This window comes from Chlamydotis macqueenii, chromosome 2 (assembly GCF_036417535.1).
Source record: "Chlamydotis macqueenii isolate bChlMac1 chromosome 2, bChlMac1.mat, whole genome shotgun sequence".
NCBI lineage: Eukaryota > Metazoa > Chordata > Aves > Otidiformes > Otididae > Chlamydotis > Chlamydotis macqueenii.
This window is the reverse complement of record NC_141557.1, coordinates 126668308-126683455: the sequence shown is the minus strand read 5'-3', so window position 1 is coordinate 126683455 and position 15148 is coordinate 126668308. Positions and strand designations below refer to the sequence as shown.

Sequence of the window (15148 nt, the reverse complement as noted above, 5' to 3'; positions counted from 1 at the left end):
CAGCAGATGAACTACGGCACCTCAGGATGCCATGATGCTTTTAAGCACCGTGGTGCTCAAAGAACTCCATGCTTCACAAGGAAAACAACTTAATTCAAACAAAATGCTGTGAATTAACACTTCAATGTTGCTATACCTCTATAACGAAAATAAAAAACAAACCTCTTTCCCGTGCTACAAGCTCTTAACTCGCAGCAAGACGAGAGAGCAGACAGAATAGGCAGGGTATCACATAGAACATCTATTATTTTTGTAACGAATGTATTTAGGCTGAAAATACGTTACTATGCCATAATTCTAAGGCTTTGTCTACCATCCTGGGATAGGATTAATCCTCACAAAGTTATACAGGAAATCATCATCTGGATAATAACTTCTGCATTTATTAAAAATAAAATTTGTGTCCTGAAAGCAGAACACTTACGGAATCAGCCACCACCTGAAAAATCTATGCTTACTTTGTAAGAATGTATTTCAGATTCTTTAAAGGTGTTTATGTAACATTAATTAGAGATCAAAGATAATTTGATTACTAGTGAAGGAAAATGCTGATTATGTTATTTAAGGATATAATGGCTCAGACTGAGTGCTAATATGACCTCGAAGAACTAGTTTCAACTAGTCAGATGGAAAGTACCTAGAGCTGATAGGAACAGTAAAACATATTATCAATAATCTTTATTTATAGTTTGACCTTGTAGGATTGAAATATATACTATCTATATTCAGGGAAAGTAAGAATACGCTTTTTTTTCCCCTACAAAACATGATATATTGTTCATAAATTGAATTGTAGTTTAATTAGAGTAAAAATCCATCTTACTTGAGTACAGAAAACTAATTTGTTACTTATAGAAAAAAAAAAGTTATTTTGAAAAATGAATGAGGAGGGAACTTCTGACTCCAGCGAAAGTGGTAGAGTTCTATTGGTAACTTAAATACACTGCTGATTTAATGGAAACAGGCCAAATATGAGTAAACTGTCAAAGAATGCAGAAGAAAACTTGACATACTTTAATTACTAAGGAAAAAAAGGCTAAGTATGTTATTTTACTGTGAATTATTATGTGCTTATTATATTTCGAATTATTGCATGCCTACATTATACAATCGCACTGTGAACGTCTGTGACATTTTTATTTCATGAAACTGGAGAAAAACAGCTGAAACAAGCTTTTAAGATGAGGCAGTTGATCCAGTGTCCTCTCTTATGTGTCCATATGCCTTGTGGCTATCCATGAGACAATGTTTGCAGTTCTGCAAAAGAATAAGGTGCATTTGTAAACTTCGCAGCTCAGAGCAGAATGGCCATCAGCCCACATCTATAAAACTTCTTGCTTCAACAACGAGTTCAAAGGCATGAAAATCCTCCATACAAACCAACTATTATTTCCAAGTGGGTTCCTCCAAAGTCATGTAATTGCCTATAAATAACCGTTATCATGTGAAATCTAAACCTTTCTGCAGCAAGCAAACACTTAGAAGAACAATGTATTATGCGAAGTTAAATCATATGAATCATTTTTCAAAATCTGATTTTTAAGTGGGTACAGGCACTTCATATATTATTCAAAGAACAGAAACGTTCCCTTACCTATCATGCTATATTTAGGATTTTTTTGTGATGGAGAAATAAGAGATGAAAGGTTGGAATAAGAGAGGCTGCAGGGAGAAAAAAACAGAGGCCTAGTCCTAAAAAACCAAGCAAAGTTTAGTTCTAAGTGTCCCCACTAGTGTGATGCACTAGCTGTGGACCAGAACACCTAATGAATTATTTCTTCCTCAAAGTCCAATTCTGGGAACAGTGTAGTTTGCCGGGAGTCTTATTTTTCAACCTTAAAATGACAGGATTTTACCTCTTCATCTCGCAAAAACCCACCCCTCCACACTCTAAAAAATGAACAGCAAGGATTCAAATTAAAATACAAACTCCTGCATGTAGCGCTTTTGCTAGATAATGCACTTTAAACAAAATTGTCTTTCCGCGTTTGATTTTTGAGCAGCAGATCTGGTCGAGCGCCCAAGGCCAGGCCATACCGACCGGTGCCGCGTCTCCCGCAGAAACGGCCAGAAAAGTTGGATCTCCCCCTTGCGAGATCGCTACCTCCTCGGCGAGGCTCCCCCTGCTACTGCTCCTGAGGGCACGGCCGGGGGGGCGGGGTGACCGAGGGATGACAGAAAACGTGGACTCCCGCACCCCGCCACGACCGCCCTTGCTGCCCCCCGGGCCCGGCCCCCTCAGGCCTCGCCCGAGCAGCGCCCGGCACGGCACGTGCTCAGCCCGCCGGGCAGCCAAGGAAAGGAAAGGAAAGGAAAGGAAAGGAAAGGAAAGGAAAGAACGGAAAGAGGGCAGCGCTGCCCGCCAGGGCGTAGGCCACCCGCCCAACCGTCCGTCGACCCCCCGCCGCCTCAGCCCCTGCCTCGCCGCCGGCCGCGGCCGCCACCGAAGGCGCGAAAAGGAGGGCGCATGCGCCTGCCGCGGCGCGCGGGGCCCCCTGGCGCCGCCGAGCCACCCTGCTGCGCACGGGCGGGAGGAAGGGGAGAGTGGGTAGTTACGTGATGACGCTCTGCGTGTCGCCAGTCGCGCGACCCACGCACAGTCCGTCGGGCTTGTGCCTCCTCCTGGGCCAGTGCGCTCGGGGCTGTTCCGAGTGGGGGCGGGCGGGGCGAAGGCTTCCTCCCTCCTCCTCCCTCTCCTTCTCTTCCTCCTCCCTCTCCTTCTCCTCCTCCTCTCCCTTCTCCTCCCCCTCCTCCTCCCTGGGTCCCCTCTCCGAGGGCCCGGCCCCTTCCCCCCGGCGGAGCCGTGCGGCGGCGGCGCCTCCTCCTCCTCCGCCTCCTCCTCCTCCGCCTCCTCCTCCTCCTCCTTCTTCTCCCTCCTCCTCCTCCTCCTCCTTCTTCTCCCTCCTCCTCCTCCTCCTCCCGGCCGCGCCGGACAATAGGGGCGAGCGCGGCGTGTGTCTCACCCAAAGCGGCCCCCCTCAGGCCGGCCTCGCCTCCATGCGCGGCACCGGGCAGCGGGGCTGACAGCGGCTCCCGCCGGCGGCAGCGAGGCCGAGGGAGCGGCGGCGGTCGCGGGGCTCCGGGCCGGGACTCGCCGCCTCGGGCGCTGACAGAGGCGTCCCGCTTCGCCGCCTCCCCCTTGCTCTCGCCGGCGGTTCCCGCCAGGCTTTGGCGGCGGAGGACAAAGGCCCGGGGCCCGGCGCGGCCCGGCTCCGGCCCCCCGGGGGGTGCGGGGGCGGTGAGGAGGCGCCGGGCCCCCGCGGGGTTTTGCCGCGGGCTCCCCCCCGCCGCCGCCCCGCTGCGGCGAGCCCTGCGCGGGCAGGTGCGGCGGCGGGCGAGGCCGCTGCCCTGCGGCGGGTCGGCGCACGGAGGCTTCTTCAATGGAAGTATGTTACCAGCTGCCGGTGCTGCCGCTGGACCGGCCGGTGCCGCAGCACGTCCTCACCCGCAGAGGGGCCATCAGCTTCAGCTCCAGCTCCGCGCTCTTCGGCTGCCCCAACCCCCGGCAGCTCTCGCAGGTAGGCACCGTTGCCGGGCCCGCCGGCTCCCGCCTCTCCGCGGTGACGGGGTCTACGCCGGTTCGGCGTCCGGCCGGTCCCCGCCGTGCCGCTGCCGGGCGGCAGGGCCTGCCTTTAGTGTCGGCAGGGAGCGGCTGCTGCCGGAGAGGGGCGGCGGGGGCGGGCGGCCGGAGAGCTGCGGCCCGCAGGGGCGAGCGGCCTGGACCACCTGCCCCTCCACCACCGTCCCCCTGGGAGGGCCGCCGATCGCGCCATCCCCGCCTGCTGCCAAATACCGGTGTCGGTGACGACAAAATACAGTATTTTATAGGTTTATGGCTAGTTATTGCCGAGGTTATCTTTTTAACATCGGTTGTAATGCGAGCGGTGAACTCCTTGATGTTTATTTCCAGAGCCAGGGAATTATTTGTTTCTTCTGCAATTTTTAAACGAGGGTTGTTCTCTAGCTTTTTAGCTTGGGCTTTTTTTGAAGGGTCTAAGTTTCCTATGGGGTTGCCAAAAGCTGCGATGACTTTACTGAAATAACTAACATGCACTGCCGTGTTTTATTTGGGATGCTAAGCTGCTGCTTCCTCCAACTATTAAGACTTGGCAATCTGTCTACAGAGAGACAAAGATCCTTGGGTTTTTCATTTCTACGGTATTGTTCCCTGCCCACATTACATCAGTCACAAGATGAACTATACTGTATTTTGTTTCATCTGATCGTGTTGGAAATACTACAAAAGGGGTCATTATAACTATCAGGACAAAAGGGAGTTTTTTTCTTGCGGACACTGCCCTGAATTTCTGAATATGCATTAGTATGGTTTCCCACCAAACAGTGATAAAATTATATTCTGGCAGAAGCCTCTGGAGAAAATTTGGAATTATGGTGGAAAGCATGTGTTTTGTTGGAAAATCGGCTGGTTTTGGATTCTAGGGATTTCCTATGATGTCTAGTTTGAAACTAGTGCTCTGAAGTATGTTGTCCTTACAGAAGATGTTGTCTTCACTCTTTACACATGTAGTGGTCATTTTTTGTTGTTTACATTTTTGGGATGTCTTGCTCTGCTTTTTAATGACTTGCTCTGCTTCATAATTGCATACATAGAAAATACAGACCTACCCATCTCTTTTGGGTTTGTCCGTGATTTGGTAGCAGTGAAGCTCTGTGTGTGTGTGAGCATTAGGCATATCTGTGCTTGGGAAGGAAGAATCAACAAAATACTGTGTTAATGACCAGGAATTTGAATATATGTGGAAATAATTATCAGTAAGCAAATGAAGCTGAATGTATGCTGATGGCCTACCCTTCCCCACTTATGAAAGTAAAAATTGACAAAAACTTTGGTTTTATAACAAATTAGTTTTCCATGTAGCGACTGGGTTAGGATGTTTTCTGTTTGTACCGCTTGATCTAAGTTTGACTTGGTGATGGTGAATTTTCTGTATGTATAAGTTGTCTTGAAAGTCCAGCCTAATTTAGCCCATTTTTGTCCTGTGCAGATGAGAGAACAGTCTCTCTAGTTCAAAGCGTTTTTGGTCTTCTGGGAAAAGGAGTAGGCAAAATGGTCAAGGTGATGTATTTATGCCTTCTCTATGTGGTCTCCAGAGCAGGTGACGCATGAAGTCTGTACAAGCTTATCAAATTAAATATGATATTGACATTGAAGTTTGTTGGGTTTTTTTTTCCAACTTTCAAGCTTCTCAATTGATTCTTTTGTTTTCTGACCAGGATGTTGCAGGTATGTTAGAGTGAGTTACAGGGAGAGGAGCTTGAATAACTTGTAAAAAAGTGAAAACTGTATGTATGGTTGACCAGGTGGTATTTCCATGGAGTAAATCAGATAAATAAGCTTATGCATTAATAAAAGGGAGTTAGGATATTTCAGTGAGGGAGTCTTTGCTAATATTGGCCAGCTGATTGGAGTACAGCTATGTTTTGCTATCTTTGCAATTTTTTTTTTTCTCTTTCCCTGGTGTCTCCTACAGATAATAGGATGTGAGTGTCTACCAGACCTGCAGTCACAGGCTGGTGTAAGTGATGGACTAAGAAGCATCACCAGTGACATTAATGATTCTGTGTAGCTTCTAAACTTAACTTCACCTTGCAAGTCTCCTGGAAGACTCTTAGTACTCCAGTTCCTTTGCTGTTCAAAGAGATCTGAACCCTTACCAGCCTGTCATTTTCAGTCTTCTGCTTGGGGTAGCTTTGAGCAATAGGAGCAAAACTGAAGATGTGTATTAGCAAACTCAAGAAGCCAGTATGTGTAGCCAGCATTTTATAGTTAAGACAATTTGCCAAATGTGTATTAGAAAATGTAAGATCTTGAAAACGGAATTCCCACTTGCAGATTAAAAGTGAAAGGATTTAGGCACATGACATTCTAGGCTTATCCTTTCAGCAAGGTGGTATTTTAAATGGGAAACAAAAGTGAGACAAATGTGTGCTACATTAAATATAGCATTCAATTCTGACAGTGCCAAGCAGGCAAATATTTATCTCTTTATATAAAGTGAAATTTCAGTTTAATATTTTGTTTAGGTTTCACTAAATGGGTTCAAAATGGGCTGTGTGTTGCTTTTTTAAAGCTTAAATAAAGTGGTGCTGGAAATGACCTCAAGAATTCTGGTCTACTCCTCTCAGCCCCAGGAAGGATAAATTGTACTTACAGTATTATTAGCAGATGTTTGTCTAATCTGTTTGCTTAATCTGTTTTTTAAGATACAGTCTTATGAGATGCGGTGAGCTGACATAACTCGTTATTGCTGAAGGTTAAAGTCCTGCAATTGGGCATGTAATATTGCTACTTCCTCTATGCCATCTCTGATGCTTGTCAGGTGTTTGCTGATTCAATTCACTAAAACAGCAGAAAACTAATACAAGCAGGAAACTGGGTAGCTGCCTGCCATCTCTTCAAATAGAATAGGCTTAGTGAAGTTTGCCAGAACTGATTTAAAGGAAAAGATGGTACCAGCAGGCTTTTTAAACCCATAAAAGCCTCAGATAGTAGAAATTATGCAATCTCACTAGCCAACTTAACTGTTGTTGATAGTACTTAACTGTTCTTGTCATAAGCGAGTTCTTTCCTAATACCGAATGTAGTTCTTCCATGTGGCGATTTACACCTGTTATTATCACCAGTAAATGTAGAGAAAAGCTTATTCCTTTTCTCTTTGCAGTTTTCTTTTATGTATTAATTATTTCCCTGTAGTTGTCTTTTCTTTCACTTCAAAGTATTAACAACAAAAATAGTAAAAGTGACATCTATTACCTGGAGGTTATTTGTGTTTAGCTTTTATTCAAGTCCAGTCAAGTGAAAAGCTGCCTTTGCATGAGTTTATACAATTATTTGAGTTAACAATTGTCTTTGAACATGAAATAATTTTAAATGCTAGTGTTAAAAGCTATTTTTAAGGACGCTTGAATGGGTAGCTGTTGAAATGACTAGGACATTTCACACTGGTAAGGCTGAATTAAGGTTCACTGTAAGATCAAGTGAATGTTAAGTAGTACCTTGGATCATATGTTTAGGATGTTCATTCCAAATGTTACAAAATTGAGTTTTTAAATTAAAGCTGAGCTTTCAGAGGACAATTTTTTTATTCTTTGCCTCACCTGTTTTTAACTTGCTATGTTAATAGTAGTAAAAAAGTTTCTAAAACTATCTGCACTTACTTAGTGTGAAGATTTTTAGGTGGTTTTTTTTTTTTAATTAATAAGAGTTTATAATGAAAAGCGCTTTATAAATGGAGCTGCAAACACTTTTAGATTGTGTCCTGTGTTGCGCTTCCCCTCCATCTCCCCTGAAAAGTTGAATTGACATAAATGTACCACAAATGAGTAAGAAAACTTTGGCTTAACCTGCTATTTTTGACTCTTTTCTCTCCTTCTACCTTGTAACTGGTTCTGCGCTCTCTTCAGTGCCTCTAAAGTTGGCATTGGTGGTATCTAGTAGCAGAGTGAGTAAAAGTAAAGATCTAGTTTTGACCTTTATGTTCTTAAATGTTTGAAATTGATGATGGGAAAGAAGGATATCTCCTAAATATGAGACTGTATGAAGAGGGAATGGAGCAAATAGTAGCAAATAATTTGAATCTCAGAAATGTAGGCACTAAAACTCTACGTGAAGTACGAAGTTATTACTGTGTAGCAGGTAGTACTAGTTCATGATCTCTCCTTATTGAATCTCCATTTTATGCATTTAAGCAATATAGCGTCATGTTTTGTGACTCTCTGTGTTACATTCACTTGAACAGTAGACTGCAGATCATGCACGTGGAACCCTAGAGTTGACTTAAAGAGAATGCAGTGGGAAAAAAAGTCCCTAAGAGCAGCTGGAAGTACACTGCACTTGATACTTTATTCAGTGAAAAAGGTACATGCTTCCTCTGAAAAATGTATTCTTCAACATCAACCAAGTGCTTTGGCCAACTTTTACTGTTTAACTCCTCTTTTCAATGTTTGTCGCCTGATGTGGTCCAAACATGTTTTGCTCTACATGTAGCGTTAGAAGTTCTAAAACGTAGTTGAGAGGTGTATTTTTTATGGTCTTGAACATAGGCATTGGTCTTTAATCCCACGGTTGCACCTTTTTGCTGGGAGAAGACTTGACATGACCTATTTTTCTCTTGCAGCTGCTCATTTTGCTCCTGCATTTTCCTATTAGTTGTGTAAACTTACCTTTTTTCCCTCTTTTTCTTATCTTTTTTTTTTTTTTTTCTTTCCTGATGGGGTTATTTTTTCGGCCCTGGCTGATTCGTAGTACAGTTTCACAAATGATTGTGCCTGTGAGTAAGGAGAAGACAGTACACCAGAATGCTAGACCAGGAATAACGACCAGTGGGGAGACAGAAGGAATGCCTTAGGTTGGCCCTGCTATTGAAAGTAGAACCTTAACCTAAACTGTTTCTTTCCTCATCCACTGTTTTTCGTAACTTTTCTTCTATACCTTTCTAATCCTCTCTGTCAATGTTTTTCAATTGCTTCCTCTTTTATTAGCTTTCTCCTGATGTTTGCCATATCTCTGCTGCATGAGTAATTAACAAGTTAAAATAATGAAATTATTTTTATGATGTGTTCCCTAGCCTCTGGAATTAATTTTGTGTGTTGCTGCTATGCTTGCCATTCCCTTCATCTTGTATTTATTGTGTCTGGTTGCTGAGATTGCATTTATTCATATGAGAGGCAGAGACTGACTGACTCTACGCACAGCACAGACACGTTCTGATTGGGGATTTCATGCACTACAGTAATTCTATGTGGCAGTTCATTTTTAAAATGCTATGAGTTTTATGACCAATTAACTTTTTCATATGTTGTAGTGTAAAGCAACATTGGTACTTTATTCTGCAAAAGGTCATAGCAGCTTATTTCGTGGCCTGTAATTGCCTATGTAAGATCTAAGCAGAATAGTAGTTTAAAGTCCCCATTAATTAGATTGTCTTAAATCACCAGGAGTCAATTCTTCTTTGTCTAGATTGTGTAATAGTATATTTGTGCTTTGTATGAACCTCAGTTTTCTGATGCTATCTTTAAAGAGAAATTGGTTTGAAAAGAGATTGTAGCTATGTGCCCCTTAAGTTGTGAAATACTGAATTTTAACCATGAAGCCATTTTACAAGAAGTCAGCATTAGTATATGAATATTCAATGTTCTAGATTAACTAATAATGTAGTAACATAATGCAAATATGGGTTGTTGGAGTTAGAAGTGGTTTGTATGGGATGTCTGTTTCAGCATCTTGCTTTAAAAAAAACAACCCTGGATTTTCTAAGTAAGTTTGGGGGTTTTTTTTGTTTTTTTTTTTTTCATGTTGCTTGAGAAAAGCAAGAGTATCTGAATGGGGTTAATTCTCAGTCAATATGGTAATATGCTCAATTATGAGATGAAATAAAGTATCATAAAAATAATGTAATTTTCTGACATTTCTGTTGTTCTACTGTTTGGCATGTGGAAAATAACATTGAGGATGTCTGCAGTTGAATCCTTATTTCTTAGGTTCTTTTATTTTCTGCAAAACCTATGGGGGAAGAAGCCCTGGTAATAGGTAGAATGGTGTTTTGTTAGATAAGTTCTCTGTCACGTCAATGACCATTGGCTTATTGCTTTCTTGTGTTTCCCCCATCACTTATTATCTACAAGTTTTTACTGGTTTTCTGCTAAAATTGTAGATTTCTGAATATGCTCAGTCACTTTCTAGCATAGAGGGTCTCAGGTTCATGACTATATTTCCAGGTCCTGCCAGGTTATGGCTCATATATAAGAAATACCTTTTGGATTGGACTAAATCTGTTGTATCTGCCTTTCTTAAAAATTCACTCGATCTGTATGGAAATAGTGAGCAATTTTACAGCTCAAACTGGATTTTTTTTTTTTTTCCCCCAGAAGTGTGAAACCAAGGTAACTTGGTTGTCCTTTACTGTGTAAATCTCTGTTAACACACATCAATACTTTCCACATGTGAATTTCTAAGATAGAAATTCATTTATCTTATTATATGATTAAAGGAATGTAGTATATTCTGTTAGTTAGAATATCCTTTCCTTGTAAATGAAGGACTGAGTATGGACATGCTTGAACTTGAAGAGTTTAATCATGGTCTCAGAAATCATACTAAATAATGCATTTAGTGCAAATAGTCCTTTGTGTGCATTTGTGGCTAAATGAAATGTTCCATTCTACTTGAGAAAATTGTGCACATGCGCGTAGGGTCTTACAGGAAGTGTGTGTCTGCGACCAGGAGTTAGACATAGACCTCTCAAATTCCAGTTCACTGTTATACACAGAAATCCTCATTGGAAAACTTGGAAGAGTTAGGAAAACTTCACATCTAATGAAACACTCGGTTTGTTCTGATTATGTCATTAACAAGTACCTGCATTGTAAATAAGCACCCTGTGTAATCCAGCAAGGCAGCCTGCCAAAGACAAAATATTTTATTATAAAAATGCAGTTCTGGAGAAGTGGATTTGAGGGTTAGTTGGGGAATTGTTTATTTGTATGTTTGCATCCTAGGTGTATTGTAAGGAATTTGTAGCCAAGTATTTTGTTTTCTTTCTGGTCGAAAATAAATTTGTGGCTGTTATCTCACCTTCCCTACCCTCCTCCCTTCTATACCCTGAGAATTTTTTATTTCTGTTACAGAAGTCTAACTCCTGTTTTCCTCCCACTTCCCCCGACTTTGTACACCTGTGATATGGCAATGTGATTTATTATCTTCCTGACCACACTCCCACAGTAATTATAATTAAAGAGATTCCTGGAGTCTGCTTTTCATTGCAAAGGTAGAGGGCAAATTCTTTTCTCAGCTCCTAGCTGAAAGTGTGAAGGAGCTAACGTTTGCAGCAGGCCCTCCTTCCCTTGCCTGCCTGAGCACTGGAAGGAGTATGCTGCAAGAAGAATAATGAGGATAGCTCTGTATTAGCAGACGATTTAACTGTTTCTCCTACTTCTTACTGCCAGATGAGATATGTGGAGAGGAGGAGGCTATTTACTCTACCAGTGATTTTTTTTTTTAATAGCAAACATGGCTGGAGGCTACTCTGACTAGTAAAATTGGATGTTTATTACGTGTGAAATATGACTTGTTGCCCACTTTAGGGCAAGGGGTCAATTCTATTCCAAGGGGAGAAGAAACACAAGAAAAGATACAGGAATCTATTCCGAGGCTCTGAGGGAAAAGGTTATAATGGGAAACTTGAGACTTTAGTAGGTGCATCAGCCTTGGTACAGGACAAGTTTAGCATCTTTATGTGCAGTCTCTATCGGATGTGGTGGTTCTTAGTTGTCTTAGAAGTTGAGGAATGGTGTTGGGATGCTGACAAGCAAGTGATTTCTTGGGGAACTCAGTTGTACATCTAGATGAGAAAAAGTTAACACTCTTACGAAAAATACTGGTTTTAATAGTGTAGTCTAGTAGTGGAGGGACTGTAGCTGTCATGGCAGGAGTGATGCTGACCTGTGTTATTTCTTGCTTTATGTTTGTAGCTAACACACTCCATATATTGATGTTGCAGTTGATCACATGCTTAGGAAGTTTTGCATTTAGTCAGTCATGAAATAGCACTTCTGTTTTTTCAAACTTTTCAGTAAAGTTCCTGTGCAACAGTAATCTGAAATGTGTATGTGTGGTGGTGGGGCCCTGCCTTAACTTCTCTTTTGGAATGGTCTGCAACCAGTTTTCAAAAAATCTGGAGTACTCACATTTTATTTATTGTTAGCTGTGGAATTTCAGACCTTAGGTGTCAGCAACTGCAATAATTGAGTGCTTTCTAGTATTGGGCAAAGAAGAATCCATACAGTTTCTTTTACAGCTGCAAAGATGGTGTGAGACTGCTAAATACATAATGTCTGTACATGGAAGTAAAATTTTCTTTGGTATTCTTGCTTATTGTGAGATATCTAGAGAGTAACTTTATGGAGTTCTGTTCTCTTGTTTCTTCTGTTGTAAAATGTGAGCTGTATCTCCTTTAGCATGGTGATAATAGGCATTTCTGCACTTTTCACTAGACTTAAACAATATATTTAATCAGCTTTTCCTAGCTTGTTTTCATTTGGACAAAACAAACTGATTATATCTTTGTCCAGATAAAACATCTAGTAATTAGCCCACAAATTGACAGAGGAAATGGTAGAATTTTATCTGTTGCCTTAATATGAAAAAAACAAAGTGAACGGGAGCTTTTTACATTGATAATCACATAATGTCCCAAATAATAAAAAAAAAGTGTCCCTCCCAATTATATTTGCCTTGTCCTTTCAAAAATGATACGATTTTTCTTCTGAATGTAGTCACCTTGCTTACACCTTTGTCACTTCAGATTGTAGTGAGAATTTTGCAACCTACCATAAATGAAGGCTAGAAGTTAAACAGAACAAATTGCAGGTACTTGGTGATCTGTATTGAGTTCTAGTTTTTTTTTTGAAGAGGAGAAAGGCTTCATCTCCCCTAGGAGTGTTGAGTGGTTGAAGCTATGGTTACCATGGTACCATACCATACCTTTCTTTTTTGTGTGATACTGTGGCATTGTTTTTGCCAGTGCCTTCCAGCTTGAGGCCTGAAGTGGTGTTTTGTGTCTTAATAAGAGGCTCATTGGTTAAAATTCTTTGGCTACCAGCTTTTGATAGAGTATAATATAAACGAAATAATCTGCTGTGCACTATGAGGCTAATCCATTTTCACAGGCTTTTTAGGAAAGATGATTTGAGAGGATTAAACGAGAAGTTATTATTCATGATTGGTTGACTAAGTAGGAAAGGCTATTATGACTAATGAAGTCTTAAGACTTTTTTTTTTTTCCCTTATCCTTAATACTGTTGTTTTCATATGAGAGCATAGGAAAGGGCTAGATATTAAAAGAATCTGATTGTATTGAAACCAATTTGGGAGCCAGGAGGTCAATTTTTTCCCTTATGCTGAGTGTAGCAGAGGATCTGGTTAGGGTAGGAGGAGGCAAAGAATGACAAGCTAAAGCATACATCTTAAGCTCGTTTCTTAATGTAACAGTACACGTGTTTCAGAAGGTTTTTGTTTCTGACACTTCTGAAATTAAGATTGTTAAAGTTAAGTACAATGGTTTTTGCATTTAATGTGTCATGAAAAGTAGGAGGGCAATTTCTTTAATTGTACCTTGTTTGACACTGTGATGCTGTGCTTAGTGCTTCGAGAGGCTTGGTGGTTGATGATTATCGTTGACTGGAGCCATAGTTTTTAATACTAATATTATTTTAAACAGAAATTATTATTTTTCAGTGAAGAGTTTTATTTAATTTCTGCAGTCATAGTTCCAAGGTGCTTTGGTGTTAAATGTAGGCACAGTAATTGTTTTTAGCTGTGTGTCTTTGCTACTCATCTCGTGCTCTAGCCCTGCAGAAAGCTAGTTTATAGAGCTACAGCAACAGCAAGCCCTCTCCTCTTTGTAGCAGTAATTTTCTGCTGATTTGGCTCCTAGCTTTTTGCAGTGTCTGAGGAGTGTTGGTGCAAGGGACTTGCAGTCAAGGGACAGCACAATGTGTGGCAACGCTGACTCAAGTTGTTTCCACTGCAGTTGGAGGAATGTCCAGAATAGCTGACAACTGTGTGGAATTGTTTCGCTTTCTCCCGAAATGAGAGTGGGCTGCATAATTCCCTGGCGTTATTCAAATTAACTAATGCACTATGTTCTGCTATTTAGTATTCTTGAAAAGGCATTGTGCACCCCATGTCTTTTATACCTCAGTATTCATGTAACTTCAAAATAGGTAATTTAATCTTTATTAGAAGAGTCCATGCTTCTGTATTTTTCAGATATTGGGTAGATTTGACTTAGTAAAAAGAACTTTTTAAAAGGGCTGTTGTTAACCTTTGAAAAATGATAGAGTGCATTAAGTCAAAATAATCTATATTTATTCTTCTTTTTTTTTAACTGTAAAACATCAAGTTTGGAAATTTGGCTTAATAGACTTCTTCAAAATGTTAAATTTTGGCTTTGTTTTTCCAATGTGTATGAATAGTACACTTAGAAATAATGTAAAACTGAAAGGTTATTTTCATGTGAAACTGAAAGTATCTTTCCTTTCTGCATTTTTTACTGAAAAGTAGCTATGGTTGTTACAGTTTATAAATGAAATGTGTCAGAACTGGAGGATCAATCCTGTCTTTTATCTATAAAGAATTGCTTAGAATACTTAAAAGGCTTGCTAGTGTGTATGTAGGTGTGTGTATATATATGAAAATAAATATGTGAAAATGTGGTAGCTGAATAAGGGTAGCTGCATAGATTCAGAAAAGAGAAAAAGACAGTATTCATTTTACCATTTGCCACCATATTGTCCTGTGTCTAGCAAGTTACAGGACAAAATCATACCTTAAATATATCAATTTCTGGAAGGTTGTTGCTTTAGCTTGATCATTCTAAGCAAGAAGTTTATACTTACTAGAGAGCTAACCTTTTTAATTTACAGTAAGGTTCTAGAATGGTTGCTTGGTTAGAATGAACAATAGATAAAGACACATAGTTTTACACTGTTTTAAGTGCTTCAGGATGATATCAGGTAACTGTTGGGATTTTTCTTTTTCTCTCTCTCTCTTCCCCCCCCCTCCCCCCTTCTTTCTCTAGATTCCTAGTTGTTAGATATCTCCTTCAAACTTTGTGGAGCTTGCCCTGAAGCATGTCTTAGGCCAAGGACAGTCATACCGTAGTAGCTATTCTCTGTTACTGAGTTGCCAAGTCAAATAAATTTGGATTGACTGAGTACGTGCGTGCACAGTTGTTGAGCCATCCGTTTTTGCTGAATTTAGTAGAGCACGCAGTATGCTGATTATGTTGATTGGCAGCCTGAAGTGCATCCAGTTCTGTGGAGGTATTTGTGAGTGGGTTTGTTAGGGGCCTGTGTGGAACCCAGCCCCTGTCTTAGGAGAAGTGCCTTGAGGGAGTTTGGATACCATATGCCAGTCTGCCCAGTGCAGCACCATGAGAATGTTACTGGGAACCATCAACAGACAGGAGATAAGATAGGCCATACTGCTGATACTTTTGCTGGATCATGGTGGAAGAGAAGAAGCTGCGGCAATAAATGTATTGGCTTCCATGTCATGCATGCTGGCACTTGAGAGAAGAGAATTGATCAGTAGCAGAAGATTGTTCTGCAGATGAAGTAAAATTTG

The 15148-nt window shown here is 41.1% G+C and overlaps 1 protein-coding gene and 1 long non-coding RNA gene across 4 annotated transcripts in view; one reads left to right on the top strand and one right to left on the bottom strand.

The window, feature by feature from the left end:
* Positions 1-296: 296 nt before the first annotated feature.
* LOC147601778 (uncharacterized) lies at positions 297-2777 on the bottom strand. Its single transcript, XR_015257705.1, has 3 exons — positions 2557-2777; positions 2042-2135; positions 297-1257 (listed from the first exon to the last, which is right to left on the bottom strand). It is a non-coding gene; the product is annotated as an uncharacterized LOC147601778 (long non-coding RNA).
* A 434-nt stretch (positions 2778-3211) lies between these two features.
* The window catches only part of PDE7A (phosphodiesterase 7A), a 77324-nt gene continuing 65387 nt past the window's right edge, over positions 3212-15148 (top strand). For all 3 annotated transcript variants that reach the window (XM_086740884.1, XM_086740882.1, XM_086740886.1), the window contains exon 1: positions 3212-3518. In XM_086740884.1, the coding sequence (XP_086597010.1) occupies positions 3381-3518 (138 nt within the window). In that variant the 5' untranslated portion in view covers positions 3212-3380. The remainder of the gene's footprint in view (positions 3519-15148) is intronic.